Source organism: Mobula hypostoma, chromosome 16 (assembly GCF_963921235.1).
Source record: "Mobula hypostoma chromosome 16, sMobHyp1.1, whole genome shotgun sequence".
Lineage (NCBI taxonomy): Eukaryota > Metazoa > Chordata > Chondrichthyes > Myliobatiformes > Myliobatidae > Mobula > Mobula hypostoma.
Window position 1 is genome coordinate 46,403,234 of NC_086112.1, and position 21,170 is coordinate 46,424,403.

General features: G+C 39.5%; 1 protein-coding gene across 7 annotated transcripts in view; it reads right to left on the minus strand.

Moving 5' to 3' along the window:
- Positions 1–21,028, minus strand: part of hsd17b3 (hydroxysteroid (17-beta) dehydrogenase 3) — a 90,315-nt gene extending 69,287 nt beyond the window's left edge. For 6 of the 7 annotated variants that reach the window (XR_010020609.1, XR_010020608.1, XR_010020605.1 and 3 more), the window contains exons 1-8: positions 20,672–21,025; positions 18,909–18,955; positions 15,741–15,816; positions 13,935–14,042; positions 11,744–11,811; positions 10,623–10,667; positions 6,741–6,775; positions 385–466 (exon numbers count right to left, since the gene is read on the minus strand). Coding sequence is in view for 2 of the 7 variants with exons in the window: in XM_063068872.1 (XP_062924942.1) it covers positions 385–466; positions 6,741–6,775; positions 10,623–10,667; positions 11,744–11,811; positions 13,935–14,042; positions 15,741–15,816; positions 18,909–18,955; positions 20,672–20,804 (594 nt within the window). In the remaining 5 variants the exon portion in view is untranslated. Of the gene's footprint in view, positions 1–384; positions 467–6,740; positions 6,776–10,622; positions 10,668–11,743; positions 11,812–13,934; positions 14,043–15,740; positions 15,817–18,908; positions 18,956–20,671 lie in introns of all 7 variants that reach the window. The other variant, XM_063068873.1, reaches the window with a different exon arrangement.
- Between the last annotated feature and the right edge of the window lie 142 nt (positions 21,029–21,170).

Sequence of the window (21,170 nt, forward strand, 5' to 3'; positions counted from 1 at the left end):
CATTTAATTTATCCCAAACTGGGGGAAAAAAATGGAGAATTGGTTTTAAATCTAGAAACAAATCACCAATTTTACATTTGGTTTTGCTTACACTTCCTGTATATTTCTGAATCAAAATAAATAGAAATCGGAACAATTAAGTTCTTCAGAGCTGTTTCTGTTCCACTGTCACAGGTTGACCAATAGAATATCTATTTATCTGGTGATAAAGTTACCAGGACAGAGCAGTAGTAGATTTCTGGAAAGGTCAGCCTTAATTATACATTCAATATTCTCACATGAATGGCCACACCAAGTTCAAAACAGAGGAATGCAAAAAAAACACAGCTCATTTTTGAATAAAAAGAAAGCATAGAGTTAACTTTGTCAAAGTGATAAACGTACCTTAGTAGATGAGTACAGACAGAAGAGAGGACTTGGGTAATTAGCAACTCCAGATGAAATGTTCAGGATCAAACCCTTTCGTCTGAAAGTATAATATTTCTGAATATACAATAGTTGTATGTACTTTTACAGGAATCTTTTGCTGTGTTTCAAAGTATAAAAAGCCTTACGTCAGATGAGATGTGGAATATCTGGTTATCTGCTGTAAAGACTTTTTCAATCCCTATCTAAAGGAATTCCTTACCTCCTTTCACTCCACAACCAATCAATTTCTTTTTCACCATTGAAAATCTTGAAGCCTCCCTTTAGAAGCAAAAGCATAACTATTCCCCATTTTTTAAAATCAATCTATAACCCCAACCTACCTGCCTGGGACATTTTTAATTCCATACATATGCACATTGTTGCTGATTAGAAAAATTATGCCTAATTTTTAAATGAGATGCCTATACCCATTGATTCTTTGAAGATGATGGCCCTGCTAGAGTGAGGTAATGGATGGAAACACAAGGACAACAGGGAGCCAATTATTCGCAAAAGGCCATGATCTCTTGTCAAAAAGTGATAGCTATACGACAGAAGAGAATATGTTGTGTCTATGAATAATATCTCTTCAATATTCAACACAAAGAACAAAATATTATCGGCTTGTTGCACTAGCAAGCTCACTTCAAATGGAACAATGGATTTATTCTGATATTTTCCAGAGTTCCTTCCTTCAAATAACAATGTAGCACCTATTGGCCAAATGCCTGCCAGGCAGAAGTGACCATGCCACAACACCTCTGCAACTACAATTGTTAACAAGTTAGGTCAACAATGTTAGATTGGGGAAATTGTGGAAAAATAAATAATCTACATTTATGCTTCTGCAAACAAATATTTATCAGAAGCAATTCATAAATGTGACTGTGAATAATAAGCTGATTCATTTATTTATACTTCTTCAAAAAAAACTGATGGTTTAAGGCTTGCCCACCACTCAAACCTTGCTCAGTTTTGTAGGACAGTTAGAACTGAGGCATCGAGGTTGAGGGCATGAAAGGGAAGTGCAACCATAGATCTGGTACAGGGGTGTAAATTGCAGACTGCACAGGATCCTTTTCTTAAAACACGAAGTACAGTATGGCCAGTAGTATAGTACTGTACACAACTGGGTCATAATCTGATAATTTTGATCGCGTCCAAGATATCCTGAAGTGGGAGGGTGAGGAGCCAGAGGTCATGGTACATATAGGTACCAATGACATAGATAGGAAAAGGGAAGAGGTTCTGAAAGGTGAACATAGGGAGTTAGGGAGATGAGAAGAAGGACTGCAAAGGTAGTAATCTCGGGATTACTGCCTGTGCCACACGATAGTGAGAGTAGGAATGGAATGAGGTGGAGGATAAATGCATGGCTGAGGGATTGGAGCAGGGGGCAGGGATTCAAGTTTCTGGATCATTGGGACCTCTTTTGGCGCAGGTGTGGCCTGTACAAAAAGGACGGGTAGCACTTGAACCCTAGGGGGACCAATATCCTGGCGGGGAGATTTGCAAAGGCTACTGGGGAGACTTTAAAATAGAATGGTTGGGGGCTGGGCATCAAATTGAAGATACTAGGAGAGAGGAGGTTAGTTCACAAATAGAGAAAGCTAGTAGACAGTGTGTGAGGGAGGATAGGCAGGGAACAGAGAACGGGAGCACTCAGACCGAAGATGTAGGGGAGAAGAAAGAAAAAGATAACAAAGTTGTTCGCACCATTAGGGATAAACAGAGACTAAGAGGCGGAGAGTTTCTGAAATGCATCTATTTTAATGCTAGGAGCATCGTAAGAAGGTGAATGAGCTTAGAGCATGGATTGATATCTGGAAATATGATGTTATAGCTATTAGTGAAACATGGTTGCAGGAGGAGTGTGATTGGCAACTAAATATTCCTGGATTTCGTTGCTTCAGGTGTGATAGAATCAGAGGGGCAAGATGGAGAGGTGTTGCATTGCTTGTCAGAGAAAATATTACAGCGGTGCTTTGGCAGGACAGATTAGAGGGCTCATCTAGGGAGGCTATTTGGGTGGAATTGAGGAACGGGAAAGGTGTAGTAAAGCTTATAGGGGTGTATTATAGACCACCTAATGGGGAGCAAGAACTGGAGAAGCAAATTTGTAAGGATATAGCAGATATTTGTAGTAAGCACAAGGTTGTGGTTGTGGGAGATTTTAATTTTCCACACATAGATGGGGAAACCCATTCTGTAAAAGGGCTGGATGGTTTGGAGTTTGTAAAATGTGTGCAAGATAGTTTTTTGCAGCAATACATAGAGGTACCAACTAGAGAAGGGGCAGTGTTGGATCTCCTGTTAGGGAATGAGATAGGTCAGGTGATGGAGGTATGTGTTGGGGAGCACTTCGGGTCCAGTGATCACAATGCTATTAGTTTCAATATAATTTTGGAGAAGGAGAGGACTGGACCCAGGGCTGAGATTTTTGATTAGAGAAAGGCTAAGTTTGAGGAGATGCGAAAGGTTTCAGAAGAAGTGGATTGGGACAATTTGTTTTATGGGAAGAATGTAATAGAGAAATGGAAGTCATTTAAAGGTGAAATTTTGAGGGTACAGAATCTTTATGTTCCTGTTAGGTTGAAAGGAAAGGTTAAAAGATTGAGAGAGCCATGGTTTTCAAAGGATATTGGAAACTTGGTTCAGAAAAAGAGAGAGATCTACAACAAATAGGTAGCTTGGAGTAAATGAGGTGCTCGAGGAATATAAAGAATGTAAAAGGAATCTTAAGAAAGGAATTAGAAAGCTAAAAGAAGATATGAGGTTGCTTTGGCAAGTAAGGTGAAAATAAATCCAAAGGGTTTCTACAGTTATATTAATAGCAAAGGGATAGTGAGGGATAACATTGGTCCCTTAGAGAATCAGAGTGGACGGCTATGTGCGGAGCCAAAAGAGATGGGGGAGATTTTGAACAGTTTCTTTTCTTCAGTATTCACTAAAGAGAAGGATATTGAATTGTGTAAGGTAAGAAGGATATAGAATTGTGTAAGTAGGGTAGTTATTATATAACATAGAAAAGAGAATAGTACAGCACAGTACAGGACCTTCGGCCCACAATGTTGTGCCGACCCTCAAACCCTGCCTCCCATATAACCCCCCACCTTAAATTCCTCCATGGAATTTATGGAAACTATGATGATTAAAGAAGAGGAAGTACTGGCGCCTTTAAGGAATATAAAAGTGGATAAGTCTCCAGGTCCTGACAGGATATTCCCTAGGACCTTGAGGGAAGTTGGTGTGGAAATAGCAGGGGCTCTGACAGAAAGATTTCAAATGTCATTAGAAACGGGGATGGTGCCGGAGGATTGGCGTATTGCTCATGTTGTTACATTGTTTAAAAAGGGTTCTAAGAGTAAACCTAGCAATCATCAGCCTGAGTTTGATGTCAGTGGTGGGTAAATCGATGGAAAGTATTCTTAGAGATGGTATATATAATTATCTGGATAGACCGGGTCTGATTAGGAATAGTCAAAATGGATTTGTGCGTGGAAGGTCATGTTTGGCAAATCTTATTGAATTTTTTGAAGAGGTTACTAGGAAAGTTGACGAAGGCAAAGCAGTGGATGTTGTCTATATGGACTTCAGTAAGGCCTTTGACAAGGTTCCACAGGGAAGGTTAGTTAGGAAGGTTCAATCGTTAGGTATTAATATGGAAGTAGTAACATGGATTCAGCTGTGGCTGGATAGGAGACGCCAGAGAGTAGTGGTGGATAACTGTTTTTCAGATTGGATGATGGTGTCCAGAGGTGTGCCTCAGGGATCTGTACTGGGTCCAATGTTGTTTGTCATATATATTAATGATCTGGATGATGGGGTGGTAAATTGGATTAGTAAGTATGCAGATAATACTAAGATAGGTGAAGTTGTGGATAATGAAGTAGGTTTTCAAAGCTTGCAGAGAGATTTAGGCCAGTTAGAAGACTAGGCTGAAAGATGGCAGATGGAATTTAATGCTGATAAATGTGAGGTGCTACATTTTGGTAGGACTAATCAAAATAGGACATACATGGTAAATGGTAGGGCATTGAAGAATGCAGTAGAACAGAGGGATCTAGGAATAATGGTGCATTGTTCCCTGAAGGTGGAATCTCACGTGGATAGGGTGGTGATGAAAGCTTTTGGTATGCTGGCCTTTATTAATCAGAGCATTGAGTATAGGAGTTGGGATGTAATGTTGAAATTGTACAAGGCATTCGTAAGGCCAAATTTGGAGTGTTGTGTACAGTTCTGGTCACCGAATTATAGGAAAGATGTCAACAAAGTTGAGAGAATACAGAGAAGATTTACAAGAATATTACCTGGGTTTCATCTCCTAAGTTACAGAGTTGAACAAGTTGGGTCTTTACTCTTTGGAGCGTAGAAGGTTGAAGGGGGACTTGACTGAGATATTTAAAATTATGAGGGGGTAGATAGAGTTGACTTGGATAGGCTTTTTCCATTGAGAGTGGGGGAGATTCAAACAAGAGGACATGAGTTGAGAGTTAAAGGGCAAAAGTTTAGGGGTAACACGAGGGGGAGCTTCTTTACTCAGAGAGTGGTAGCTGTGTGGAATGAGCTTCCAGCAGAAGTGGTTGAGGCAGGTTCGATGTTGTCATTTAAAGTTAAATTGGATAGCTATATGGACAGGAAAGGAATGGAGGGTTATGGGCTGAGTGCAGGTCAGTGAGACTAGGTGGGAGTAAGAGTTCGGCACGGACTAGAAGGGCTGAGATGGCCTGTTTCCGTGCTGTAATTGTTATATGGTTATAGTTTTTTATCAACAATCCAGAGTTCACTTTCCAGCACAGAAGGCAGCAAACTATAAACTGAGGCATACAACTAATTATACCACATGATAGTCTCATTGGATTTTGTACTGCTCCACTAAGGCATAAACTTTTATCATAACTCCCGCCAGAAACTTTAACAGGAATCTTTCACTGTGTTTCAAAATATAAAAAGACATATATTAGATGAGATGTGGAATATTTAGTTATCTGCTGTAAAGACTTTTTCAATCCCTATCTAAAAGAAATCCCTACCTCCTTTCATTCTACAGCTTGTTCCTCAACACAGCTACTTTGGCTAAAAATTCACTTCTCTGATGTTGTCTGATCTGCTGAGTAGATCCAACCTGTTCTCTACTTTAACATTAAATTTCCAGAATCTGCTGTATTTGACTTTGGGAAAATACTGGTGCATGTCTGGCTATTAAATCTTGAGACCTAAACAATGTGTTTGGCTCTTCTCTCTCAAACAGTTTGGAAAGGCACAAGTTGTATTCCAGCTCTATGACAAAATACAGTAAGTACAAAACAATCCAGCATTGAACTGGGCAACCCATTCAGACACAGGCGAAGATATATCCAGTCGAGTCCAATTCTGTATAATATTGTTCAAAAATTACAAAAGCTCTCCTGCCAGTTAATCAAGCATTGGCAATATTCTTGCAGAATTATATCTTTTAGTCAATACGCCAGAGTCCACCATCATTATCCATAGATATATCCTATCCCACTGCCAGAGATGGTAGCAATAACTATTTACATTTATACAAACTTTTTAACAGCATAACATTCCAAGTCTGTCCAGCCAAGTTATTTTGAATAACATAAGGAGACTTTTGACCAAAGATTTAGACAAAGAAGTAGTTTTCAAGTAGGGACTTAAAGTAGGAAGAGGAGATAGAGCAGTTTTAGCAGGCAGTTCCAAAGTCTACAGCAAGAGTGGAGCGATTAACTCTGGACAAAAAGAGAACAGAAGAGGAGGAGTATTATCATCTTGAAACTGGATTATGTTATATAGATTAGGAAGGATGAGATGATGGACTGATTTAAAAGCATGGAGTGAACTTTAAAAATGGAAGCATTCCTTAATTGGGCCCAGGTTAGTGAGCACAGGATAAATGATCAAACACAAGCTGGGGAATAGGGAACAAACAAGAGAAAATCTGCAGATGCTGGAAGTCCGAGCAACCCACACAAAATGCTGCAGGAACTCAGCAGGCCAGGCAGCATCTATGAAAAAGAGTACAGTCAATGTTTCGTGCCGAGACCCTTTGGCAAGACTGAGGACTTGGGGAACAGGGAGAGTTTTGAGTTGTCTCTAGTTTACAGAATAAATAAACATAAATAACTTAGTCACTTACCACCAAGGGAAAATGAGCCAAAAAACACTCAACATTGACTCAGGACCCCATGAATTCTTGTGGTATCAGGTGAAATTCAGGCAAGAAAATCCTCTTGCTAATTTTCACTGAATACTTTATTTAGCCCCATCAAACGACTTGTGCTATTGATTAATTAGACCCGTCAGATTATGATTGAAGTTTTTGGTCTTACCGTTCTCTCATCTTTGGCAGGACAAGTTGAGTCATCTACAAATTACAGAAAGATATGATTACATAGTTAGGCTTAATTGTTCCAGTTTAAAGAGTACAACTTTCTACTTCGTTCACCAAAAACTCATCAAGCTACAAAAGTATATGCTAGTGACATTAATTAATGTCCAATAAATATTAATATGTGCAGTTCAGTGGGGCTGCTACCTCACAGCTTCAGTGAGATGGGTTCATTTCTGATTTACAGTGACAGTTGTGTAGAACTTGCATCTTTACCCTGTTTTCTCTGGGAAGATTAGGGTTTCCTTTTGCTTCACAAAGCCCCATTGCAAATGACTCCTTGAGCAGGTGGCTGAGAGGAGGGTTAGGAGATGTTAGTGGACAAGTGTGAGAGAACCAATTACAAGGAAATAAATAGGCAAATGGGACTGGTTGGTCTGTTCTGAGAGAACAGCTTAAGCTTGCTAATCCAAATGGCCTCCATCTGCGTCATGAATAAATACATAACATTTACCTCATTACAAAAGTATATGTGATGGCTAGGAACTTAGGAGGGAGATATATATTAGTATATTAGATTATTATTGTCACATGTACCAATTTACAATGAAAAACTTAGTTTTGCATTCTATCCATACCAATTATTTCATTACAAAAGTGCACTGAGAAAATGCAAAGAGAAACAATAACAGAATGTAAAATAAAATGTTACTGTTACAGACAAAGTGAAGTGCAGGTAGACATTAAGGTGTAATACTATATTGAGATAGATTGTGAAGTTAAAAATCCATCTTATTATATTAGGAGACCATTCAATAGTGTTACAGCAGCTGAACCTGTCCTTCAGCTGGTGGTATATGCTTTCAGAATTTTGTTTCTTCTGCTTGATAGGAGGTGGGAGAAGAGAAAATGTTTGGGCTTACAATGATAAAGAATCTTAGTTTGTACCTTAATAGGTTGTTCTACATTTCGCCAAGATATCCCATTACCTGATCCACTTTGTTGTTGGGTATGGTCTCCAGTGACTGCAAAACTCTCAGAGCTCTCACGGTGCAAGGATAAAAGCAACAAATTCTAAGAATCTCCAAAAACAATAACCAAGGCATGGGGATTATAAAAACAGGGAGGTTATGGTACAACTGTATAAATTATTCATTAGGCCGCAGCTGAAGTACACTAGATCGCCTCAATATAGAAGGGATGTAATTCTTGTGGAGAAGTTGAAGAGAAGATTTAGCTGGGAGAAAGCATTTCAACTATGAAAAGAATCTGGATAGGCCACTTTCGCTTCCTCTAAAGAAGAAAAGGCCAAGATGGACTTTGTAAGAGTCCTGTTAGAGGTAAAAAAAAATTATGAGGGACATTAATATAAATGGTAGAAGGATGCCTTTTCTTTTAGCATAGGTTTAAGTTTCGGGATAGGAGATTTAGAGAGGATTTGAGGAAGATTTTTTTCACCCAGAGGACAATTAAAGACTGGAATGTGCCACCCGAGAATCTTACACAATTTACCAAGTATTTAGATGAGCACTTAAAATACCATAACATGCTACAAGCCAAGTGCTGAGGAACAGGAATGGAATAGATAGGTACTTGATGGCTGATATGGACAAACTAAGACCATGAGACATTAGGCCATTCAGTCTGTTCCTCCATTTGATCATGGCTGGTTCATTTTTCTTCTCAATCCCATTCTCCTGTCTCCTCCATATAATCTTTGAAGCCTTTACTAGACAATAACCTATCAACCTCTACTTTAAATATAGCCAATGGCTTGGCCTCCATAGTCATCTGTGGCAATGAATTCCATAGATTCACCACCCTCTTGCTAAAAAAACTCCTCATCATCTTTTTTCTAAAGGTATGTCTTTCTATTCTGAAGCTGTGCCCTCTGCTCCTAGACTCTCACACTAATGGAAACATCCTCTCCATATACACTCTATCCAAGCCTTTCAATATCTGGTTGGTTTCAACAAGGTCCCCCCCCCATTCGTCTAAGTGAAGACCCAGAACCATCAAATGCTAGTCATATGATAACCCTTTCATTTCTGGGATCATTCTTGTGACCCTCCTCAGGATCCTCTCCAATGTCAGCCCATCCTTTCTTTGATATGGGGTCCAAAACTAGTCACAATACTCCAAGTGTGGTCTGACCAATGCCTTATGGAGCCTCAGCATTACACCCTTGCTTTTATATTGAAATGAATGGCAACATTGCATTTACCTTCCTTACTACCAGCTCAACCTGCAAGTTATCCTTTAGGAGATCCTGCACTCGGACTCCCAAGTCCCTTTGCACCTCCAGTTTCAGAAGTTGCTCCCCATTTAGAAAACACTAAATGCCTTTATTCCTTCTGCCAACATGCATGACAATACACTTCCTTTTCATCTGCCACTGTTTTGCCTTCTTTATTCTGCAGCTCTGCCTTTAATACCATCATGCCAAATAAACTGATTCCTAACCTCTGGAACCTGGGCCTTAGCACTCACATCTGCAGCTGGATCTTCAACTTCCTCACAGACAGGACCCAGGCTGTAAAAATAGGGGACAAGCTCTCCTCTACAATCACTCTGAGCACTGGTGCCCCACAAGGCTGTGTGCTCAGCCCCCTGCTGTACTCACTGTACACCCATGATTGTGTAGCCAAGTTTCCATCGAACTCAATATATAAGTTTGCTGATGACACAACAATTGTAGGCCGTATCTTGGGTAATGATGAGTTTGAGTACAGAGAGGAAATTAAGAACTTGGTGGCATGGTGCGAAGACAATAACCTATCCCTCAACGTCAGCAAGACGAAGGAATTGGTTATTGACTTCAGAAGGAGTAGCAGACCGCACGACCCCATTTACATCGGTGATGCACAAGTGGAACAGGTCAAAAGCTTTAGGTTCCTCGGGGTCAATATCACAAATGACCTGACTTGGTCCAACCAAGCAGAGTCCACTGCCAAGAAGGCCCACCAGCACCTTTACTTCCTGAGAAAACTAAAGAAATTTGGCCTGTCCCCTAAAACCCTCACTAATTTTTATAGCTGCACCATAGAAAGCATTCTTCTAGGGTGCATCACAACCTGGTATGGAAGTTGTCCTGTCCAAGACCGGAAGAAGCTGCAGAAGATTGTGAACACAGTGCAGCACATCACACAAACCAATCTTCCATCCTTGGACTCATTTAACACCGCACGCTGTCGGAGAAATGCTGCCAGGATAATCAAGGACATGACCCACCCAGCTAACACACTTTTCAACCCTCTTCCCTCTGGGAGAAGGCTCAGGAGCTTGAAGACTCGTACGGCTAGATTTGTGAACAGCTTCTTTCCAACTGTGATAAGACTGCTGAATGGATCCTGACCCGGATCTGGGCCGTACCCTCCAAATATCCGGACCTGCCTCTCGGTTTTTTTACACTGCCTTACTTTCCCTTTTCTATTTTCTATTTATGATTTATAATTTAAATTTTTAATATTTACTATCGATTTGTACTCCAGGGAGCGTGAAACGCGGAATCAAATATCGCTGTGATGATTGTACGCTCTGGTATTAATTGTTTGGCGACAATGAAGTATAACGTATAAGTATTCCCACCCTCTGCTTTCTGTGAATCAGCCAATTCTGGTATTTCTTCTTAAGTACCATGGGTTCTCATCTTGCTCAGCAGCCTCATGTGCAGCAGCTTGTCAAGGGCCTTCTGAAAATCTAATTAAGTAACATCTATTGACTTTCCCCTGTCTATCCTATTCGTTATTTCCTCAGACTTCCAGCAGACTCCAAAAGACCTGTTTCTATGCAGTATGATGTTATTTATTCAGGTACTACTTTTAACTGTTCTAGAGTCACGCATTCATTTATAAAATATAATTATCAGTGGAAGATTACGTACCTTGACCACAGATACCATATTAACAGAAATCATATCATTGATGGTCTAATGTACAAAGACAAAAGAATATTACTAAGTACTGTAACATAGCAATTATTTCCTGAAACAAGTTTTAATTATCCATACAACAAAACCAACATTGGGTTCTCATAAAATTATACTGTATAAAATTAGTTATAATATATAGTTGGTTTGAAAGTAGCCTTCTCCATGGCAAAACTACACTCCATTTAATAGAATGGCCTGAGAACAGAAGAATAGGGACAGAGAGGTGATACAACTCTGCTACCAAGCAGGAAGTCAGCAGTTATGCTGGTGGTCAGTTTAACAATTATCATTGCAATGATTGTGGTTGTGAAAAATCAGGTAGTGTATTCAGAATATTATCAAAAATATTTTAATAGACATTAAAAACAATAATTAGATAGCAACATGAAAAAAAAATTTACACTGAAGAGTCTACTCATGCATTCTCCTGATGTAGATCATATTAATGTAATTAATAATATGGACCATTTTCTCCACTTCAAATTCACACTCCTCAAGGTCCAGGTCTGGTGGGCCGTGGGGCCACTGGCATCAGTGGCCTTCCATTCCCTCACAGAGTTCATTCAGTTTATGGCACCCTATAAGCAAGGGGCAAAGTTGCTCCAAGGAAAATAAAAAGGAGCAAAGGATCCTCAACAGATTCTTCCACTGGCATGCTGCCAGGAATTTTCCTCCATCCACTGCCACATCTGCCTCTGCCAACTTTCCAGGTTCCAACCATAATGTCTCATATTAATATTGGGGATTTCAGGATGCTTTTTATCTCAAGCACCAATGAATTTGAAGAAGAGGTGGCACTGTATATTGCAATTGCTAGCAAGCTACTGGGGGCAAATACTGGAGGAAGAAAATGAGCTCTCGAGGACCTCCCCTTCTTTACAAGACCTTAACAATTTCTGGACCGATGGAAGTTCAGCAAGAATCTCTTTTTGACTTGAAGATCACAAATCATCTTTGCTATTTGAGCTATCATGTATTGGTATATTCAGTGTTTATGCATATACGAAAAAGAGAATCTCTGCTTTAAAATACAAGCAGTCGTAGTCTATATACTGAATAAAATAGTCATGTACCTTATCCAGGTCATTCATATCGAGAAATTTACATAGGAATGGTTCCTGCATTATTCCAACATTATTTACTGTAAGAAAAAGTAGTAGTGTTTTCTTTTAAAATAGATACAGATAATGCAATTTTGTATATACATCTATAGATACAATCAGCCTCAAAATAGTGACTGGAACTCACCCGATAATAATTAGAGAATCACAGAATAATCACAGGAACATACAGCTTAGAAATAGGCCTTTATATTCCACCTTGCCCATGTTGACCCTGATGCCTGTCTATGCTAATCTCATTTGCCTGAATGAGATCTGTATCCCTTTACACCTTCCTTATCCAAGTACCAGTCCAAATGCCTTTCAAATGTTGTAATAGTATCTGCCTTCACTGTCTTCTTCATTAGTTCCTCTCTCTCTACTTGCAAAACTTAGTGTTCAGATCTTTAAACTTCTCCCTTCTCACCAACCAGTTTATGATAGAGCCAATCGCAATGGATCCATGTTAGACGAAGCTGAATCATTGCACCATCACTTTCCTTAATCACAGCGTGTACCTCACCCTGAATAAAAGTTCTTAAACATCATATGTAATGGGAAACTGTTCAGCAAATAGCGTCGACACAACAGAATCAAAATCACTGAAACAACAATAATTCATCTGCAGACAACATTGACATTTGCACAAGCATGGACGCTGAGCTCCCAAACAACATTGATTCGTGCAATAAGAATGAGCTTTACACTCAATGTCATTAAGAGCAAGGCCCTCTACCAATTTCCCCCTCTTCATCTCACTGCAATCTGACGATAAAAGCTCACAACAAAAGCCAGAAACAGAACTGGCAAACATGGATCACTTTGCATATCTCAAGAGCCACTTCAGTTTGAAAGCAGACATCAGTGAATAAATTAACTATTTCCGTCAATGTGCTAGCAAAGCCTTTGGCTAACTGAGGAAAAGGTATCTGAGGATCAAGGCCTCAGACGTGGAGCAAAATTTACAGTCTACAGCGAAGCAATGATCTCTATCCTCTGATAGGCTTCTAAGGCTAGGGCTTCCTAGAGCAGACATCAGATGGCACTGGAAAGATACTATCAACATAATCCCCACAAAATCCTTGAGCTCTGACAGAAACAGGCAATTCTGTTACAGAACTCACCAATTATTGACAATCAGTTATGGAGATGGTGGGATGGTTATCAGTATCTTTTGGGCAGATAGATCAATCAGTTGCAGTGTCAGAAAGCAATTACTTTATTGTGTTTAGTTTTGTCGTACTGAAAATGAGAGTTGCTCTGGCCATGTCACCAACTAACTGAACCACTGACAACTCATTCTCATTCATGAATTACACTTTGTTTACTTGTGCACAAGCAGAACAGCTCAGACACAGTCACTGAACTGCTCTGAAGCTTGAACAAAGAAATACCATTTTTATACAGAAATTGACTAGCTGGATGCAGATATTGACCAATTGGGAACCTTGTGTATGTTCAAATTCATAATTTGCATCATCAATGACCAGTCACTCTATGATAATACAGGTGTTACTAGCCAAAAGAAACTACAAGCTAATAGCCAATAATGCCTTAGAGTTGCCCAATAGTTAGTGTGTGCCTTGTACTTTTGTTTGCATACTTATCTTGGAATGCCAAATGGCCTTGCATCCCATGCTGTGCAAAGGGGTGCTGTGGTCTCAAGGACCTTCCTCACCTTGGTTGATCTACACATTCTGTAGCTATCGTTGCCTGCATATTATCTTAACCCTTGCCTTGCCACAGCATCCACAGCCTCAGAATTGCTCACCTTCACCAAGCTCTTCACAAATGAAAAAAAAACAGTAACAGGATGCGATAGAAGGTTGTGCTATTTTGTCACCCAGTACAAATTTTACCCCAGCTTCCATCTGACCTTTGCAGTAGTTTTCATAAATATCTGTGCTACCACTGAAATCAAGAATAACTTTTACCTTCAGTCTCTAATTTCTCCATGAAATTCTAAAAATCACTTCTCCACTTTCTCACTTCCATTTTAAAAGATGATAAACCACTTGGGTCACTCTTCTTAGCTCTAACCCCAGTTTCTAGTAACATACATATGAACATATGAAGCCAATTTTGTACTGCCATACTCAAGAATCAGCACTCACAATCCAAAGCAAGGGAGTATCGTGTCAAAGAGTAAATTGTTTTAACTTACTTAGGATCCCAATATCAAGGCCTCTCAGATTTTTTTCAATGTGTTGATAAATGTCTGTATTAATAAAGTTTGCCTGAATTATTTTTACATTTCTTCCTGTGGCTTGCTCTGTCAAGAAGATGGAAAAATAAATCATTGAAATAATGTGGTAAAAATCACTCTGGACTCAACCAAATTTTATTAAACACAACATTATCATATTACTTTATTCCACTGCAATAATCAATTTTATATTGTCGGGATTACTCATGATGGCATTTGTCAGCAATTGTTACATTCCTTTAAACAAGTGCTGACTTAATGGTAAATACTTGTTTTCAAATACTTCACATTGATAGCCTGAGAAGCCTGTTGGTTAACTTTCAAAGAAATACCTTCTCTGTTCTATATTGCTACAATCAATTCATTCTCATTATTTCCAATCAAGATACTTCCTATCTCAGCTACAAGACACGTTCCCATCAGTAACCATTTCCTATATGTGATTTCTGAATAAAAAGATAATAGGCTATAAATTCTATGGCTGCCTGCAGGTGTGCTATGGAACAGTTTTTTAGTTAAATTTTTTTTTCAGTTCTCAAGTATATATTGGATTATGCTTGTTGTGACTACATTCTCCTTTCTTGGCAAGATGCAATGTTTCAAAATCTGTTCCATCCCCAGATTTCGTAATCTTCCATCAAAGATGCTCCAGTCCAAGATCTGGTAATCAGTTATCTCCAGGTGTTTTTTTTTTGCCTGACCAAAATATGATATGGATCATCTGTTGTACCATTTTGATGATGCAGCGATGCCAGAGGTCAGGAGCAACACCTTCGGTGATTATATTTTTGTTCCAGATACTGGACCAGACTAGGTAGAAGCTAAGCTATGTTTTCTTGCTTGTAAGGACAGAATGACAAAGAAATATATCATCATAAGCAAATGAAAAGGCAAATATAGGATCTGGGATGATGCCAAAAATGATTCAAGGATTACTCAGTAGGTGGAAGGTTATTTAGATTGAATGCAGAGGCACAGGGATGAGAGAGTTCTGGTTGTGCTCTTTCTTGTAAAAATTAAGTAGAATTTATTTTTGTTTTTCTTGTGAATGTTGCCTATCTAATCTTATGTGCCTGAGATACTCCTTCAAGTATGTTTTTCACTGCACCTGTGTGTTCATGTACTATTATGTAAACTGGGGTTAAGCCCAATTTTTGTCTGTCTGCTTAGCCTTCTATTCCAGCCAGCCAACAGTGGGAGTTCTAAATCAAAAGGCCATTTCCAGATAATTTTGAAGTGGTTGAAAGCTATACAAGTTTTTCAAAGCAATTGATGCTCAGATTTTCAGCCCACGAAATATTCAGTTATTAAGTGGGTCCTCCTATCAGGCTGGCAAATGTTCTTATTCACAAACAATAGAAAATCTGCAGATGCTGGAAATCAAAGATTTCAATGTCTTCCAAATATATCACAGAATTTTGAACAATATGATTTTTAAAGTACCTTAAAATAATCCACAATTGTAAATATATCAAAGGAGGACTATAGGGCTTTTGATCTGGAATGTTAACTCCTTTTTCTTCCGCAGTTGATTCCTGATCTGCTGAGCGCTCTCTGCTTTTACTGTCTATATTTCAGATTTCCAGTATCCACAGTTCTTGATTTTCAATAAATTCATTATGATGCCAACTAGACATAACTAAGCCTTGACTTTTCCATGGTTTGTCCAGAGTTTCTGTCACTCATTCATCACAGTTGCAGAGAAAAACCAAAAAAATTCCCAATGTTGACACTTAATTGAAAAACTGAAAATAGTGATCTTACCAATTTCACCTGCAACCTTTTGTAACTTCTCTGTAGACCTGCTTATGAGTAATATGTTTAAACCACGCTTGGCCAACTATAGCAAAGAGAGAACAAAAATAAAATCATCCCACTGTATTGTAAAGAAATGAGTAAAGTTCTGTTAATATTTATCAGTTACAGATGGATAAAAACTGATAGAAATTCTGTCTGAAAGAGCTATGCTACTAGGATTCAGAAATAAATACCCAAAGGTAAATCAGGACAGTAGCATAGCAATTAGCCTAATGATATTACGGCACCAGTGACACAGGTTCAATTCCTTCACCGTCTGCAAGAAGATTGTTCATTTTCCCTGTGACCATGTGGATCTCCTCCGGGTGCTCCGGTTTCCTCCCACATTGTAAAGACGTACAGGTTACTAGGTTAACTGGCCACATGGTGTAATTGGGTAGCACGGGTTACTTGGGCTGGAAGGGCCTGTTACTGTACTGTATCTCTAAATAAAATGAAAATGAAATAAAAATAAATTATTCGCACAATCAGGACTTTCACTGACCTAGGAGTGCATTGCTAATTAGAGAGGGAAAATGCATGCAAGGGAAGTTTTATATTTCCATTTCAATTAAATTGAATTGGTGCATAAAAATTGTAGAACAATAATTCAGAAAGCTCCTGGTGACTGTTTGTCAACTCCAAGTAACTGGACTCTTACAAACTCATGTTCATCCAGCAATCACATTTCATTTACTTGTGCACCAAGGGGAGCAGCTCAATCCCTATCACTGGACTGCTCTGAAGTTTGAACAAAGCTATTCCATCTTTATGTAGAAATTAACAAATTGAGTATAGATATTGACCAATTAGAAACCTTGTGCATAATCAATCACCAATCACGCTATAATAATACAGAATTCTATGGCCAATAGAAACTAGAAGTTAATGACCAATAATACCTTGGAGTTAGTGAAGTAATTGTCCAATAATTAACAAGTTAGATAGCATCTATGGAGAGGAATAAGCAGACAACAATTCAGGCCGATACCCTTCATCTAAATTGGAAAGGAAGGGGGCAGCTTGCCTGCCACCCGTCCCTTTTTAGCTCTTTCCAGAGCCAGAAGTAGACCTACTGCTCCTTTTTCAGCCTAAAGGAAGCAGTGCAATTTCATCAGCGTTGATCACAAATGAATATTTAAATAATAAATGGGGATCTTATCTGAAGATTTTTAACTAATGGCTCAGTGGACCCAGAGAGCAGTAGGGCAGGATTTGGGATGTATGTGTCTCAACTTGGAGTTAAGATTGGTCACCGGGTTTCAGATGGTGTTTCTGTCTTTGCAACAGAATTATTAGCAATCCTCTGGGCCTTATGGTGGATAGAAGACTCTCGACCAGGTAGGGTTATCATCTGTTTGGATTCCGCTGCTGCCTTAGAGTCTATAAAAGGGAGTAAATCAAAAGCTCATCCTGACATAGTTATTGAGATTCTCTTAGTGTTGTTTAGAGTAGGGAAGATGGGTTGTGAAGTCAGATTTACATGGATACCTGGGCATGCTGGGGTGGAGGGAAATTAAATTGTGGATGGCATTGCAAAGTCTTCCTTACAGAGCAGGCAAGTAGAAATTAGAGTTCCCCTAGGCAGAGCAGAATTGAGAAGTAGGATGAAAAAAGGTATAGAGTAGAAGTGGCAGGAGGATTGGAAAAATGAATTAAGGGGCAGGCATTATTTTTCTAGTCACCCACTAGTTAAAAAGGTCTCAGACTGTTACCTTTTAAGTCATAGAGATATGGTGAAATTTACAAGACTTAGGTTGGGGCATTGTAGGCTAAACCATTATTTAAAGATAATATTTTGGTTTTCTATTCAATCTTTGTTTGGCCATCAAGAGAATCAACATCTGATTGAAGAGTCTATTATTCAGTTTATACATAAGACCAGATTGTATTTGAGAATTTGAGTTACTTGAAGTTCTATAATTAATTATACATCCTGTGGAGGGCTGTAATATGGGAGGAGGAGGAGGAGGGGAGAAGGAGGAGGAGGGGGAGGAGGAGGAGAAGGAGGAGGAGCTGCTGCTGCTGCTAGCAGGTGATACCTGAGACCAGGTGAGGGGAAAGGTGGGTAGGTAAAGGAGGGATGAAGCCAGAAGCTGGGGAGTGACATGTGGAACAGGTAAAGGGCTAAAAAACGAGGAATCTAATAGGAGCAGGCAGTGGACCATGGAAGAAAGGGAAGGAGGAAGGGAACAAGAGGGAGGAGGTGGACAGGTGAGGAAGAGAGAAATGCTGAGAGGAAAAGCTTCTGGCCCTTCCTTCCCAGTCCTGATGAAGGGTCCAGGCTTGAAATGTCAACTGTTTATTCACCTCCATAAATGCTGCCTGACTTGTTAAGTTCCTCCATCATTGTTTGTGTGTGTGTGTGTGTGTGTGAGAGAGGGGGGGGGAGTGTGTTTTGTTCAAGTTTTCCAGCATCTTTGGAATTTCGTCTTTGTGCGTGCCCTGCATTATTTGTTTCCATTCCTATCTTGTGCTGGTATGTCAATTGGTCACGTATCCCATGTTGTGTAAAGGGTGACTGATCTCCTTCAAGGACTTGTCAAACCTCATTTGACTGCATACTGTCTGTAAACTATCCTTATCATAACCCTTGTCTTGCCACATCTCATTTGACTGCATACTCTCTGTAAATTATCCTTATCATAACCCTTGTCTTGCCACAATATGAATATGCTAAACAGTTTATCTGACCTTTGGATCATTGGTCAAGACTGAATAGCATACTAGAATAAAGATAAGTGGAGCTTTCTACAAATAGCTCTCCAACATGAGTCCCTCCATGTTTAGTGGGCAATATCATCAAGTTGCATTTTTCATATTTCTAACTAATCTATTATTGTCCTCATCAGCCATGACATTTCTCATGGTTCAGTCAGAGTGCTCTGGACCTTCACTCATAGTACAGACTCTGAAAGCAAGTCATCCTCACTCTTATGAAAAAAAGGCATTGACTCAACCTTAATGCATCTACTTATGAAGAAATGGCCTGATCTGACCTGAGTCCAAAGCATTTGCTTCCTTTTTGACAATGAAGCATCTTTGCACACAAATATAATCAGAGAGTAATCAGAATCAGAAGAAATATACAAGGATTTAGATGTGCATTATGGAGAGGTCCTGGCAATATCTTACCTCATGTGCATATGCTTTTCCAATACCATCTGTTGCACCAGTGATAACTGAAAATAAATATAATTAAAAACCATGTATAGTAGGTGAACTTAAATACCACTTTCCTGAAACTACTTTTGTCCCAAAACGCAAATAGTCTGACTGATCACTGACAATTAACAACTAATCACCCATCTCCTTGATCCTTAACCTTGATTTGTCCATGTGGAGTTCAGTATTTGGAGATAACATTGTGATAACAAGGAGAAGAGGTTGTAAGTTTCTTTGTAAAACATTACTTTCCTTTATTTGCTGCTTGTCTTTTTGGTGCTTTGATTATTTAGGTGTTGAGTTAAAACTTTACGGTGGAGCTTTTCCGTAAATGAATTTTATTTCCACATAGAAATGTTTCTATTATCTACAGGTCCCTTTCTATTCGGGCTCTGGTCTATCATTTTGGGATTTATGTGCTCTTTTCTGCCCGATTTATTCACTGTGTATACAGTATATATATTTTTTCATTTCTCTAAGTGGAGCAATCGCGTGAAATTTTAAAAGCTAGTACTGCAGCATAGCTTTCACTAACGAGGGAACTTGAGCTAGCCAGAAACACGGCGAGATTGGTAACGTGGGTCGTTTTATTATGTACTGCAATGTGCTGCATTTTTCAATGCGTCCGGTAGTTCTTGAGGACCCTCTCGGATCTCCCTGAAACTGGATTTCAGTGTTGGGGATTCAGTCATCAAACTGAACGGGAGCTATTTATACTTTTTATTTCTGGTATTTGTTATATAGTCAGAAAAGTCTTAGAATGGTACAAAATCTAGTTATAAAGTCACGTTTGATTATCCGTATGTTATATATGGTAAAATAATTTTCATGGGAATTACTTATTATTAACAAGTTTGGCATTGCACTGCCTTTCCCCTAGCAGTTCGTGTATTTCCCTATTGCGTTCTAGCAAGGAGTTGAACATTTCGATTGTGGTGATGCTTGATCAGAACATATTTCCTACACAGTATCTCACATGCCTGTTGTCCTGTTAGTCGAGAAAGTGGATTTACAGATGGTCGTGAGGGTGAACACATCAGGAAAGTGTTTAAACTCCAGCCGGAGATAGTTTTGAGCTGGTTTTCATTGAGATGACACATTTCAATCCCAGAATATCCAAATGCAATTTACAACCTACTGTTCTGAAGTATAGCACAGCTGAGGCACTCTCGGAAAAAGGGAAGGCAATTGGCGGTGCAGAGATGCCAGATGCGCTCCTAAACCCCGAAACGCGCGGAACCTGACTCCAGACACTGCATCGCGACGTGGAAGTTCTCAGAACCAAAAAACCAGCTAAATATAACAGTCAGTCTATTGAACAATTTGAAGAATGCTTCCCCCGGCACCTTTTGCTATTCATCTCTCACTGCCTGGCTCCTAGCTCCGCAAAAAAAAGTACCGCATCAGCTGTAGCACAATTAACACAAGAACGCTGTCAAGCCCAATCCCATCATTGTGAACACTTCCATTCTTTCCCTAAAGGAGAAAGCACTATTTAGGATCTTATTGCCCTAAGGTTAAATGTCACCAAGAAACGCGATTGCTGCCGCCATTAGAGGCAATCCCCTCCTGGTCCATCTGCCAAATACAACGTAAGAATTGCCTAATGCTTCATAGGTTCCTAATGCTACTAAACTGACAGATCTTTCAGTAACTTTGCTACCATCCTGCAATGCTACGTGTAAGAATAACAAATATAAAACCTGCTGAAAAAAAAATTCTACTAATCTTACCTGCCCATTCTCCCATGGAAGTGAAGAAAGAATTTGGTAACCCATACCATTTGGTAAGTAGGAAATACCTAAGGCATTTCTGAATGGGTATTAAAATAATTAAAATCCCGATGAGAACCAAGAGCTGTTCCATCGCTGCAGTAAATCAACGGCACGCACTACTAGTTGTTAGATAAATTCAAGGCGAGTTCAAACTTCTCGGATTACGTAAATCATCTGTGGCCTCGAACGAACATCTGGGACAATTCAGTGCGTCAGGTAGCATGCATGGAAGGAAATGTTTCGGGTGCAGCATAAAGAGGTGAAGGGAAGGGTTGGATCAAGTGCTGGAAAGCAATGGTAAATCCAGGTGAGGGTGAGTGACGGCAGGTGGAGGAGGAGTTAACCAGGGACAGTGAGCAGAAGGCAAAGGTGGAGGTGACAAAGGGCTGCGAATGATGGACTCTGACGGGAAAGGAAGGTAGAACATGGAATCAAGTAAGGGAGGTGACATGGGCAG